This window comes from Sinocyclocheilus anshuiensis, unplaced genomic scaffold (genome assembly GCF_001515605.1).
Source record: "Sinocyclocheilus anshuiensis isolate Anshui unplaced genomic scaffold, SAMN03320099.WGS_v1.1 scaffold176, whole genome shotgun sequence".
In the NCBI taxonomy this organism is placed as follows: Eukaryota; Metazoa; Chordata; class Actinopteri; order Cypriniformes; family Cyprinidae; genus Sinocyclocheilus; species Sinocyclocheilus anshuiensis.
Genome location: NW_015555723.1, coordinates 896,971 through 912,277, shown reverse-complemented (window position 1 = coordinate 912,277; position 15,307 = coordinate 896,971). Strand labels below are relative to the sequence as shown.

Sequence of the window (15,307 nt, the reverse complement as noted above, 5' to 3'; positions counted from 1 at the left end):
CGGTATTTAGAAGTGCATCAGAGGTAAAAAACGATATAAATACTGTTCAGTTTCTTGCACAGACTGATCATTTCATGTCTTTACACATCAGTGTATCGTCACAAGCAGCAGGGTTTAATTTGGTTTTGTTTGTGTATGTCTTATGACTCTCAAAGCCGTGATTCCCATTCACCTCCATTATAAGACTGACAGACTGCAACGGTTTGAGTTAAAAATCTTCGTTTGTTTTCTACTGATGAAACAAAGTCACCTACATCTTGGATGCCCTGGGGGTAAGCAGATAAACATCAAATTTTCATTTTTGGGTGAACTATCCCTTTAAAGTAACCTCATTTCTGTCTAGGAGAAATATTTGAGATGTTAAAGAGATCTCACTTTTGATTTTTCTTTCCTATGGGATTGCATTACACCAAATAATGTGTTTTTAGCAACGTCATATGACCCCTTTAATTTGCATTTGTATTAGTACAAAGTGTCTCCCCTCTGTATATTTATTATCCCAAATTTGTCAATTTCAGCCAAAATGGTTGTAATCTACACCCTGGGCCATGTGTGGTGTGTCTAATGCAGGAATCCACAATGACCACTTGTTTGTGCGGGACAGTTTCAATAAAAGCTCTGTTTGCTTTCTAGAGATGATTTCCTCTGAGTTCCTTGCTGCATTTAGATACAGGAAATGGACACCAGGGCCAAAAGAAGAGAAGCTGTAGTCTCTTATAGTCTCTTTCTGCCTTATTTCTTTCAGGAATTCAGCAAACTTTGATTGTACATTCTGTTATTGCAAGATTGTGTTCTGTTTGTACAGCTGGCCAAGTACAAAAAAATGCTGCAAAACACACCAGGCGTGTGTTGTTTTTGTTTGATGCTTTTGACCTGAACCATCTGCCTGTCGAACACAGCATTACAAGTGATCAGTATCAAGGTAAATAATTCACCGTGTTCAGTGGCTGCTACTTACAGCATAATACCCGCTAATGCCTGTGGTTTTTCTATTCATCCCTGGCAGTGGCAGATGTTTGAAAGTTTCCTCTCACATTGTCACACTGTCAGAGAGGTTGACGAGGATATTTTTAATAAATACATCCTCGTCCTGTTAAATGTCTGGCATCATTCCGCTCAAAATTACTACTTAGTGCCGTGAAGGACATCTGAAAACAGTAACCCAGTCCCTAGCCTCATAAAACCACCAGGAGCAGCACTCATTAGAAAAGTATTGGGTCAGTTAATGGCTGCTCTCTGTCCCTCAGTGGAACTGTCGTTCCCATAGGGTCCCTCAGTACTAGGGTCAAATAAACACAGACATAATGAACACTAACAGATGTGGGCCTGGAGGATCAGGTCTCCTCCAGTGATGACAGTGATGCCGTTGTTTCATAAAGAACAGACAAGACCCAAAGACTCCTCAGAGTTAAACTCCTGACTACAGGAAATTAGGGTTTAAAAGAGAGTAGATTTTGTTATTGTTGCACTGCCCAAAGGGGACAAAACAGGCTAGTGGTGCAACGACCTTCCTAAAAAATATCTTACAGGCTGCCATTACACAAACAATGGCATGTTCTGGGTTTCTTACAAGCTAAGCTCTATTAAAGGTATCCGAGGCATAATGCCGAGAAACAAAGTAATTTCAATTTGTTTTTTTTGTAATAAAAAAGCAAAATCAAAGTTAGTAAGATACTTACAATGCAAGTAAACATGGCATTAAATATTACAATAAACATTAAAGAATAGGTAAAATATAAAAAAGTAAATATAGTTTAAATCAGTTTAAAATGATTTATAAATAATGTACTGGTTCTAAAAGGACACAAAAACACCATAAATGTATCATAGAAGGGTCCAGACAGCTTGTGTAGTCTTCTGAAGTCATGTGATAGCTTTGTGTTAGAAACAGACAGAAATTTAAATTGTTACAGATAATCTTCCCCTCCAGTGAGCTGTTAACTTGAGAAGCTCTGCAACCGGATCAGTCTGATTTATGAAAGAATCATTCAGGCCAGTTTTGTGAACTGGATCATGACTATTTTGCATGGCTATGAGCTAGGGCCAACGTTAACATTTTCTGTAAATAACATATCTAATTTTCGTAAAATTGTGCAAAAATTGTATCAACTTCAGATAGACATGGAATCTAGCACAGGAGTAATGGATTAACTTTATATATTATATATTTATGGTGCTTTTGTGTCCTTGTAAAATGAAAGAAAATGTATTTATATATAGAACAGGACAGCATTATTCCCACCCCAACTGTCAGCTTAAATAATAAACATTTATGCAAGAATTCATGTAAGTGTTTTAACAAAAATACTAGATACATTTCTAGTTGCCTTACTGTAACTGTAATATTTGCTTTTTGTAATAAATAAGGGAAAATAAATGAGGAATGAAGTCGACATTATGCACAAACACTGTTGATAGAGCTTAACTTGTATTAAAATATCCTTTAATTACACTTGTAGTATGATGTCCAAACAACACAGTGCTGTTTTGGACATTCATTTAATGTCTTTACAGTCAATATTTACAGTATTCTGTATTCAGTCTTATTCCTGTAGTTCAACCATGAAAGGGCTTCCAAGTTAGACTTGAACTTTTTTGTTGTGAGAGACAACCCCCTTCACTTTGTGACCTTTCAATGGCAGATGGCAGATTGAAGCGCAGTGGGTGGAAACCCCCTGTTTCATCTGGCTGAGGGTCAGGTGTCAACAAAACATCTGCTCTGGCCTGGACGAGCATCGCAGCACTAGTAAAACCCTGTTGTCATGGGCTACTGGTGGCCACAGAATGAATCCCGTCACTTTCCAGAGGACAAAGGTATTTCTGAGAGGACAGTGAAGGTAGAATAACAGTACGGGGTCATTCTCTGGTCACAGAATCAAACACGAACTAGGTCTAACTCTGTTTACAGAACCTGTGATTTATTTGTATGGGTTTTTTCTGTTCTGTCTGTCTGAGTTAAGGATGGAGATTTGTAAATAGATTTTTTTAAAGTAAGGTTAGAAAGATTTGGGGAATGCTGCAGTTTTTCAAATGCATAATTATAAATCTGGCTTTCATTAAGTATGAAGAAATGCACTGATTCTGTTTCATAGGCAAAGCAAAACAAGTTTGAGAGAGATTTGAGATGTGAAAGTTAAATACACTTTTAAATCATCACATTGTACATTTTTAAATATCATACATTTGAACACTACACTGAAAAAAATTGGTGTAGAAGCAATTTTCACTCAGAGATTGCAAATAAATTTCCCATTTAATAAAAAAGGAACAGCAAGTAACACATTGACATTTTGAAGTATAAAGACTGAAACAGTAAAACTTCAGTATTTTATTTAAAACCTTTAAAAAATAAGTTTTTACAGTGTAAATGCTGTTAATTATTACCATTTTGAAAATAATTTTTATGTGTCCCTCAGTTTGTTAAAACAAAGGAGAAAAGCATTAATTGGAGGAACTTATGCGTCTATGGAGAAAGAATATTCCTTTAAAAGCTTTTAAATCTACTAAATAAGGGGCGAAAAACAGACCCAGCCACAATGCTTTTGTCCTCTTTAATGTGTTTTTATCTTAGTAGGCTACTTTTTCGTGGCCTAATGCCACTTTAAGTAGCTTGATTGCTAATGTGACAAGCATTTGCCAAGTTAAAGAGCAAACTGGCAGGGTTTCCTACTGAGGTCCTCAGTGTACTCACCATAATTCCCTAATGTGTGCTTTACTAGCAGGCGCCAAGGCTGACTAAGTGCCCTATGTATTTACCCTCTCCAGAAGTGTTACTGTTTGCCAGGACGGGCAGGTCTAGTAGACTTTCAAAGGTGGTGTGATTTTCCGCAGGGTGCCGTTAAGTGCGGCTGCCAGGCCTCTCCATTGAGGAGTGCTGTCAGGGATGGGGACACACAATGGGGTGAATTTTTTAATGTAAACGGTTACATTCCAGCAAGCCACAGGCTCCTCCCCACAGGCAATACAACAACCCCTTAAACCAGGTTCATATCGTTTTTCTCAGAAAGCTTGTGAGTCAAAGGTCCATCCATCATGGAATCCTACCAGACTAGTTTTGGGAAATTAAATTGAAGAACAACAAAAGAATTTGGGCTTTTAGTGAACTAGTCTTGTCAGACTGCTGAGTACTATTGAAAGTGTTTGGAAAGTTTTTTTCATTCCACTTCATTGATGTTTAAATTGGTAACACTAGATTAGGGAACACATATTCACTATTAACTAAGAGTTTTCCCTCATTAAACTCCTAATTTGCTGCTTATTGATAGTAAGTAAGGTAGATGTTGTAGCAGTTATGTTTAGGCGTTGGGTAGGGTTAAGGAATATAGAATATGGACATGCATTAATATGAGCTTTGTGAGTAGTATTAAACAGCCAGTATGCTAGTAATATACATTTTAATAAGCAACCAATTAATAGTGAATAGTGTTCCCTAATCTGAAGTGTTACCTTTAATTCTGGCAAAAAAGTGTATGTAGTTATTCGTTATTAAGTATTGTATTAATAGCAAGCATCTCTACCCCAAACATAGTAACCACTAACTCTAAATATTAAATCTGCCAATGAAAATAGTGTTGATGGTTGAGAAGAGATGTGCTGATTTTTGTCAACCACACAATAATAATAATAAAAAAAAAAACTAGCAACTGCATAGCCCCTGGCAAACCACCAGCAACACCCTAGTAAAACAAACAAGTGACTTTTACATGGGCATCACTCACAATTTCTTCAGGAAATGTACAAATCTAATAGACTGTTGCTCTACTGTACATAGTTATTTCATGTAATTTAAAAAATTACAGATTGTTATATTGTCTACATCAATTAATTAGCTAATATTAGGTCATTTTGAGCTTACCAGCATCAGATGGTTACTGTGCCTGCTTGCCAATAAATACATGCTGTGTCAGTGCCAGTATCAACTGACCCGTATTCAAATATATTTGTGAATTTTTAGTAAATATTAGGGAGGCAACGTTATTGAAATTCTGGTTGATATCAGTAAATATTTTCTGACTATGGCTGAAAATGGCTAAATGGTAGCTATTAAAATAATTTTCTATTTTGTGTTAATCAATTAAAAATAAAACACTGAAGTGAATTTAGGCATCACAACATTTTAATGCATAGTATGAAAAATTTATATTTATTTTTACTTACTAAAGATTTCATTCAACAGTGATTTACTAGATTAACTTTAACGTTGCTGTTAACTAATGCTCACTTAATCAAAATGTAAAAATAGGGAAATTAATTAAATATCCAATAGCCTGATACTGATCAATTAAATATATTTAATACTGTCTGATAACAAATATATTGTACCAATATATTGTGCATCCAAAGTAAATGCTGATCACGTCTATTTTTGAGTAATTTACTGGATGTAAAATAAGTGGTCATTTAATTTCTGCAATGTTATTTAGCTCTCATTTTCCTTCACAAAAATACTGTATGAAACATTTTAAATATTATATATTATATAGACACTACAGTTAAAAAGTTGTATTTTTTTAAGTTTTACTCAGCAAGGATGCCTTAAATTGAGCAAAAATGTGTTACAAAAGTTATATAGATGTTACAAAAGATTTCTATTTCAAATAAATACTGTTAAATGTTATATAATATATAAAATATTATAATCTAAATAGTAGTATGCTAATAGATATTGACACAGGCCATTAAAGGGGTCCTATTATGCTCTTTTACAAAGTCTTGATTTTGTTTTGGGGGTGTACTAGAACAGGCTCTCATACTAGGTTGTTTGAAAAACACATTATTTTTCACATATTTTACATTATTTTATTTGTAATATTTTTTACACCTCTCTCCCCAGTCTGGCATGAACGCCTCGAATAGATCCTGTATCAAATGAAGGCCCGCCTTCTGAAATACGAAATGTGCTGTGATTGGTTAGCTGGGCCAGTGTGTGTTGTGATTGGCACCACTCGGCGCCTGGTCGGGAAATGTCACGCACCTTACCATAGCCGCCTGCGAGCTTCAGTGTGAATATTGCATCAATATCAAATCAATTTGAGCACGATTTAAACCCGGATGATTGTAACCACTCTAAGTTCGTCTGCCTTGGGAAAGCTAACGTGTCTCCGACATAGTGATAACACTCGTTGCCTTCTCTAGTGCAGCTCAACCAGGTCTAGTCTCATTCGTCGATATTTGTGATATCACAAATCCCGGAAAATATGCGTTGTAGTCCAAACGAGTCGTTCGTTGTAGTTTTTGAAAATTGATTTCTGTTAAATAAAATATCTCCTTTTGAAGTGTACTTTGAGCTTTGTAACTTTGCAGATATTTTTTATGCTCAAACAGCGACATTACAGACTAACTAAAATTGAAAAAGTGAAAACGCATAATAGGACCCCTTTAAAAAAACCATAAAGCTTTGTAACTTTAAAACAGTAAAGGGAGTTGTTTTCAGTCCAGTGCTGAGATGTGTGATTCAAAAATGACCTCATCATCCCGATATACCAGGAACTGCTGAAGATGAGAGGAGAAGGCGGGAGGCAGGGAAAGGCATAGGTGGAGGCGTGTGACTACAGCTCTAGTGCAGCCAAGTAGGAAGGAAGTGAAGAGAAGGCTGGAAGATTAAAAAGGGAGGCCATGATGAGAACAAGAGGGATAGAGAGGTGACCGAGGGATGGGATGGAAGGGAGGGGAAAGAAGAGGAGGTTTAACAGCTGAATGCACACTCAGAGGGGTTAGAGGCACCCAGACTGCGGTCAGCTCTGCTCTGAATGGCGGCAGGAACAATGGGCCTTCTCATGGAGCCTGTCTGCTCTGCTCTGTGGTGGGCAAACCATTCAACTGCCTGATGCCTCGGCCCTCTTATTCTCTTTGGGAAAGTGTGAGGGGAGTTTATGAGTAGAGAGTCGGGTGCGCTGTGACCAGCAGCTGCCGCTCCCTCATTAGCATGCGCACCTGCTCCCTGAGGCCTTTCTGGAAGGCCGACACAGGCCCTCGTTGCATTATTCCAGCTCATAACTGCACACAGCGATGTGTTGTCTGGGTTAAATCGGCCTGATTTTTCTGTATCAGATCTCAATTTGCAAGATACAAGAGCTTGATAAACTGTGAAACCTACTTTGAAAACCCATAACTTCCTCTCTAGTCCAAAACCATTTATTAAAACCAAGCTGTAAAAGACTTGGAGAAAAATAACAATATCACGAGAGAACAAATAAGATATGTCATAAGTTAATTCTGCCAAATTATAAATATATATATATATATATATATATTTATAAGAAATTATAAAAGTTATAAATGAAAGAAGCAGAACATTCAGTTTATACAGCACATTCTGCCATTTATGAAGCACATTCGATGCAGACTATTTTATGTACAGTATCTGTCATTTTGCAAAGAGGCTTTTATGGAAGGATGGGGAAGTCAAACTTCATTAAAGTCAGTGCTGGGCAGTAACTGATTACATGTAATCCAGATTATGCAATCAGATTCCAAAATGAAGTACTTAGAATATATTACATTTTAAAATGCTTATAATTAGATTACTGTTACTTTTTATAGATGACATGATTACATATATTCATACATTATTTCGTTCTAAAATATTTTCATGAGATTTTAAGTAAATATTTCAGTAATTTAACACGTTTGCATGTTCACGGTTATCTGATGTCAGTTAATGGTCACACTGACATGCAGGTCAACAAATAAAATATTTCTATTTCTAATGTTCAAGTATTGTTTTGATTTAAAATGTATTTATTTTTTTATTGTAAGTTTACATTTTTATGATTTAATTCATTTGCTTTTCATCAGCTCCCAAACCCCCTGCTGTTCCTTCACAAACCCCAGTCTGGGAAACTGTTTAATGCACTTCATGTTGTTGATAATAAAAGATAAAATATATTTTCTTTCTCTTTCTATTTTTATATTAATATAGTGCAAAATATTCCAATTCAAAACTATGTGATAAACAAATTAGGTCAAAAGTAATCTGAAAGTAATCAAAAAGTAGACCGAATAATTAACTTAAAATGTGTACTACTCTAATAGATTAGGTTACTAACTACAATTTTCATGATAATGTGCAATCTATAATGGACTACAATTTGTAAGTAATGTACCCAGCACTGATTATAGTTAACAGCAATATAGTCTTCTTAAAATCTGCCCCTTTCTTACAGTCGACTGCAAGCTTCATATCTGCCTCCATCCTGTCCTGTCTGTTTATTTGGCGCAAAAATTTAATAAAGGGACCCCAGTGAAGAAAATTAAACAATAAAAATGTATGCTATGACCCTTTAATGTGAATAGCTTTTTCACAGGCTAGAAGCCTTTTCTCTTCTATTGAACTCTTTTACATCTTCAAGATTTGTGACACTTACATAACTTTAGTTTGTTGTTGTGCTGGTGATGCGTAAGATGTTTGTGTTGTTTGTGTAATAATCACAAAAACCTAAACAAACCTCCAGAAATGTGCCGGAGTGGCCATAGGACAATGGGAGGAAAGGTAGCATTGTGGGCAGCAGTGCAGTTCCCACCGTGCACTTAATGGTTTTGTCGTGCTTGGTTCTCAGTCCCCTGTGTTTTCTTTTCTTGGTTGAAGTTATTGGCCATCCTAATCCTGGGAGAGACACAGTAAAAACATCCAACCCACCGAGGGGGGCCCTGTTTGGATCAGAGAACAGTGCACTGGGAATTTGTTGAGATATTCCGGCTGCCCCCCGAGGCCAAAAACATGGCTTCGGTATTCCAGAGGCTCTGGATGGCTTTAGCTTTTTGCAAAAGGTTATTTCAGCATAGTCATGTCGAGGGAGGGCCCCTTTTGTGTCGCTGAGTAAAATCGGCAAAAGATTACTTTCAAGCCAAACCTGTTATGAAGTCTGTACAGCTCTTTTACAAAGTTTTCGCTGTGCCGTCTCTGTATTCCCAAGGTCCTGATTGATGCTGCGGAGACTCTGTACTGTAGAAGAATAGCAGGCATTGAGGTGGAGGAAGACAGCTTTGAAGTCCTGATAATGTTAGGCCTGGGTTCAAAGACCTTTGTATAGACCCTGCCTTGTCTTTGGAGTGAATGAATTCACATTCATTCAGAAAGGCTGAGGTGCTCGAATTTTCCCCTAAGAGCCGTTGATGGATGGCTGACTTTCATAAATCCATTTGAAACAGGATTATGTGAACCACAATCTAAATCTTAAACATTCAGAAAAGCACAATATATTTTATATATATATATATATATATATATTTTTCAAATTACAATAAAAGGTGTATTTCTTACACTTTTGGCTTTGCTGTGTGTATGTCTGTGTTTCTCAGGCATACATTATATGTTAGGATGCATGATATTGAAATTCTGGCCAATACAGATAAGGTGATATTTTCATGTTATGGCTGATAACCGATAAATGGGCAATATTAAAATTACATACTAGTTTATCTGAATAATTTAAAAATAAAATGCTAAAAACTAACATCAATCATTATTAATGTAACAAGTGAATTTTTAGGCATCACAACATTAATTCATTTTAAAACTGTTATTAAATTATTGCAGTTTTTAAAAGTGAAATTTAGGTGTTAGGCAAAGATAATCTACATGTAAAATTAAGTAAGTTTGTTCGTTTTTTTAATATTTAAAAAAACTGATATGTTACCTATATTACATATTCGTAATTATATAATGGTTCAGTCATGCACTTTTACAATGTAATTTTGCTATTGTAAAACTAAAGCCAGTGAGGCTGTTCATACAGAACCCGTTTTTGCATTCCACTGTGATGCTTTTCCATTGTTTTTCTATGTAAACATGCACTATATGGACATTTGACTGTTGAATTTGTGTCTTTTGCAGCATCCCGCACGTGACAGCTAAGTTAACACAGTGTTCAAGTTCAAATAAGTTTTCAAAAACGTGTGTCTGGACCATAGACTGTAAAAAAAACATGGACGTGGTGTCCGTGACGTCACCCGTAGGTTTCTGAAGAGCATTTTTGAAGCTCAAAGTGTGCGGAGACGGCCGTCGCCATCTTGGCAGCGCGTCACCATGCGTCACTCCCGGATAATCGAAAATAGGCTAAAAGGCAGAACGTGGGTGGAGCTGATTGCTGAAACCACGCCCGCCTTGCACAACGGTGGTGACATCAGCAGCAATCCACCTGTCACTCAAGTGGCCACGCCCTTAATTAAGGCTTAATATAATTTAAACAGATTAGTTATAAAAAAAAATCACCCCCCTCACAGTTGTCATAAAGGGCAAAATTAGCTATATAGACCAAAACCACTTTTTGTACCAGGCTGTAAACACATTTTTTTCTGCTGTAAAGTTGGGCATTTTAACATGGGAAGTCTATGGGACTGGCTCCCTTTCTAGTGGCCAGTCGATGAATTGCAGTTTAAGTCACTTCCGTGTTGGTTTCAAGAGAGAGACTGGAAGGTTGCCGCTTGGTCTGGACCTTGTTTTTCCATTCCACTACCCTCCATCTCAAGCTCTCGAACGCATTCAGTGTCAAACACTGTTTTGTGTAATAGTTTTGCCGTTAAAATGCTTTCTCCTATGCCAGCTTTTTATGCAGCTATTAACAAGCTGTTTGTAGGCTGATTTCGACAAAAAAAGAAAAGACTGACACTTTCTCCATTTGTATGAGCAACAAGTCCGACACAGTAACATTACTAGTTACTGTTTGTTAAGAGAAGTTGAAAACTTAATTATAATGCAGTGGTTTCATTACAGTCCAGTTACCTCGATTTATACTGACATTTTATCCAGTATTAGGCTAATGCCGTTGGAAGTGGCTTTATGACTATGAAGTGTAAATCATATACTGAGTGCAGTATATACAGTACTAATTCCCCCTGTGCTTGCTTTCCACTCTACAGGTGTCCTGAGCCGTTTGCCGGCACAGCGTGCCAGTTCCGCAACCCTTGCTTCCAGTCCCCATGCAGAAATGGCGGCGTATGCCATTTGATTACTTCTGTCAACAAGGTGGACTTTGTGTGCAACTGCAGCCTGGGCTACTCGGACCGACTGTGTCTCACTCCCACCAATAATGTGTGCCTTAGCTCCCCGTGCCGAAACGGAGGCACGTGTGAACTCACCAGCATCCACACTTACAAGTGTAAATGCCCACCAGGCTGGTCAGGTAAGACCACAATCCAGTTAGAAACGATGTATATGAGGAGAATGAACTAACATCTCAAATCCAGACAGTGGTGAGCATATTCTGACCTTAAAACGCTCTTTATCACTAGGTAAGAACTGCCATCAAGCTGATCCTTGTGCCTCAAATCCTTGTGCCAATGGCGGTAAGTGTAGTCCCTTTGATTCCGACTACATCTGCCACTGCATGCCCTTCTTCTCAGGCCAAACCTGCAAACAAGACGTCAACGAGTGTGCCCAGAGTCCCTCTCCTTGCAAGAATGGTGGCGTGTGTGAGAACGAGGTGGGCACGTATCACTGCAACTGCCCTGCAGAGTACACTGGGAGACATTGCGAGACCCTCTATCAGCCCTGTAACCCTTCACCATGCTACCACGGAGGCACTTGCGTCCAGAAGGGAGAGACGAGCTACGAGTGCTCCTGCTTGCCAGGTAGGCATCCTTAGCCTGTTAACCTGCACTTTGGCATCCTGAAGCTTTCTTTCTTTACATTAGTTTAAATTACTGTTAGTTATAAAGTAAAACCATTTCCATTATCAACAAACACCATTACCATTACCATTAGTTACACTGAACTCCTCATGCTGCACCCAAACTAGCAAAGCAAAGGAACTAGTAATGTAAGGAACTAGTAAAAGTTTCTTTCTGACTAACAAAATAATGTCTACTGAATGGAAGTAATAATGGAATTAAGTCTTGTATAAAACCATGTATTTAATAAAATGATTTCTTTGTTTTGATGCTTATTAGGGCAATATAGCTAAACAAATATATATTAAAATTGCTCAGTCTTTTGATGATATTGATTTTCTCAATGTTTCACAGCGTTTTTTTTGTTGTTGTTGTGTTGTGATAGTTGCTCATGAGTCCCTTGTTTGTCCTGAACAGTTAAAATGCCCGCTGTTCCTCAGAAAAATCCTTCAAGTCCCACAATTTCTTGGTTTTCCAGCATCTTTTGCATATTTGAACCCTTTCCAACAATGACTGTATGACTGTATGACTGAAATTTACCGTTTGAACTGATTCATGGAAATGAATAAAACCTACCAGATCTAATACAGTTTGGATCGAGACAAAAAGCATGAAATCAAGCTAGTGAAAAACATTCAAATCAACACAATATTCGTAATGTTGCCATACTTTAGCCAGCTTAATCACCATGAATATGTGGATATTTGATATATTGCCTAGGTTTAAAAGTGATTATGTTCTTTGCTGACTTGTTCTAACTTATGTGACCCTGGACCACAAAACCAGTCATAAGGGTCAATTTTTTCGAAATTGAGATTTATACATCATCTGAAAGCTAGATGGTAGGACAATATTTGGCCGAGATACAACTATTTGAAAATCTTTAATCTGAGGGTGCAAAAAAAATAAACATTTTGAGAAAATCGCCTTTAAAGTTGTCCAAATGAAGTTCTTAGCAATGCATATTACTAATCAAAAATTAAGTTTTAATATATTTACAGTAGGAAATTTAGAAAATATCCTCATGGAACATGATCTTTACTTAATGTCCTAATGATTTTTAGCATAAAAGAAAAATCTATGATTTTGACCCATACAATGTATTGTTGGCTATTGCTACAAATATACCCCAGCGACTTAAGACTGGTTTTGTGGTCCAGGGTCACATATACCCTTTCCTGGCTTAAGAGCTGTTTACCATGCTTACAATTCAAAGACTTGTCTTAAATACCCCTCATGATTATGGGGTACACGGCTTGAATCTTGAATCTTTTTAATCATGATGAGGGCTTTAACTGACATCAGTTACGTAACAATGAGTTCATTAAATGACGGATCAATGGCAGCCTCTTAACTTTGATCATTCAGAGGAAATCCACTCAGCTTATTTTGACTCACAAGTGTCCTGTTGACGACATCTGTTCCAGCGGTAAGACAAATGATATCGGCCTTCTATCCGGGTCAACACTGAAGGTAGAGATTTCAGATGAGCTCAGTGAGTTTGCAATAACAATGCAGTGTCAGTGTTTCCCACAACTTTGGAACATGGGATAGGCTACCTCTCCCAGCATGCCCTTCTCTCAGCCTCATTCAAACCCGGCCTAGTCATAGTATCTGCACTCCCTCTGCAGCTCTGTCTGCATGTGTGTGTGTGAACAGGCCAGCAGGAAAATATCTGCGCTTATCATGAGGAAATGTCTGAACGACAAGATCCTTATGCTGGTGTCCCTGGGTTAGAGTCAGTGTCTGTGAGAATGAGAATGCCTGTGTGTGTGTGTGTGTGTGTGTGTGTGTGTTTGTGTGTTCTCTTCCCATTACTACTTTGGACCCATTAAAAAGGGGATCTCATATCATGTCAGACAACATATAACCTAAACCTCAGCGTTGAGGAAACATCACTAAAATTACTTCTTCTTTTATTCCATGCATTCATGGGTTTTGAAGGAAGAATTCATTTTATATGTGATCAGTTATGAAATATACCATAACTACACTTTTTGGAGTTAAATTGTAGGAAATTGTGGTTAGAGTCAGTTGAGTCGTTGTCGTTGGTGCCTCTAACAGAATCCTGGTACTGCTAGTCTTCTCAGAAAAGGAAGACTGTTGACCGCAACAACAGTAACGACTGTTTTCGAATGTTTCACATAATTTTATCCCTCTATTTGTACTGAGAAACAATCAAATTTGCATGTTTGTATTAAAGGATCTGTGCAGTGCAATCTGATATAAATATTTAGTTCTTTGTAAGGAAACATGAATTCTGTCAGCAAACAGTTGCTCAAATATTTATCCTTGTCTAGAATGTAGGGATGTAACGATTACCGGTTTGACGATAAATCATGATAAAATTCCCGACGGTTAGTATTACCGTTTCATATTTTAATTATCATTAAAACCGTATTAGATTACCGCGATTTGAACAACTCACGATAAATAAATACTGTCCAGCATAAAGCACAGTTTTAAGTAACAGTCTCACATGCGCACAGCACGCAGAGTAGTTTCGTTTTGAGTGAAAACAGGGCGGAAAAGCAGGGAGGTTTTAAAAGAGTGCTAAGGGAATTTTACAAATGAATGTATGAATGAATTAATTATATGAATGTACCTCTGAAGGTTCTGACTGTCTTCAGAAACAATTCGATGGCATTTTGTTTTCATCTTCGCTCCATGTAATACCTAATAAAGTAGTGTTTTTAATCGCAATACTGCTTTGTCCTCGGAGTTTACGGGAAACAGCATTTCCATCAGCGCCACCTGCTGTCAGTGAGTGGATTTACAGAGACTTATATTTACATTCAGCCTGTGTGCAGTTCCCCTTCAGGAACTCGAGCTGCGTCGAGCAAAAACCGTACTCATCCCGTATTACAGCCCTGCAGTCTCGAATTATTCAAAAGAACATCGTGGGGCTAAATGATAAGGGATATGGGGCGATGCCAGTGGTGGAGCACGTTTCTGTCTGGCCAAAAACGGACCGAATTTGCATGCCCTGCTGTAAATTTTGACCGGTTGATGAAAAACAAGCTTATGTGGTTTCTACACATTTAAACAATTCAGATAAGTGATCTAGAATTAGTTATGGAGCAGATAAAATACATATAATCATTTATTAATCAGTTATCATTTTGACATATCTTTTCTTTATTTAAAGGCTGAAATGTGAGGTTTACCTTTTTATTAAACTTTTTCAAAGCTTTATTTGAACATTTACATTAGATATTTCAACATGCTATTAAACTGTTTTCAGTCAAGTTGTCATTTAAAATCCGAACATCATTGGTAATGTTGTTTTAGTGATTATGCAAACAAAAAGTAATTTTATTTGTTGTTTGTTGATTTTTAAATATAAAACTTGGCGAAGTGATTTATGTGTTGGTACTTTTTGAACATCTCCAGCACATTTGAACAAAACCGTGATAATACTGATAACAGTGATAATTTTGGTCACTATAATCGTGATAAGAAATTTTCATACCGTTACATCCCTACTAGAATGTTTGACATTATGGGGGTATGTATTAAGTGCTGATTTTTATTTCACACTGCTCAAAAAATACAGGCTACGTTTTTTGATAGCATGAACAGCAAAAATCACTTTGTGGAAATAAATTGGACAGGTACACTACCATTCAAAGTTTGGGTTCAGTAAGATTTTCAAATATGTTTTTGAAAGAAGTCTCTTATACTCAGCAAGGCTGTA

The 15,307-nt window shown here is 37.2% G+C and overlaps 1 protein-coding gene across 1 annotated transcript in view; it reads left to right on the top strand.

Annotated features, from left to right (window-relative positions):
* LOC107672539 (neurogenic locus notch homolog protein 1-like) overlaps nt 1–15,307 on the top strand; it is a 58,707-nt gene that overhangs the window by 16,127 nt on the left and 27,273 nt on the right. Inside the window, exons 3-4 of the mRNA XM_016465768.1 lie at nt 10,861–11,123; nt 11,233–11,571. Coding sequence (XP_016321254.1) covers nt 10,861–11,123; nt 11,233–11,571 — 602 coding nt within the window. The remainder of the gene's footprint in view (nt 1–10,860; nt 11,124–11,232; nt 11,572–15,307) is intronic.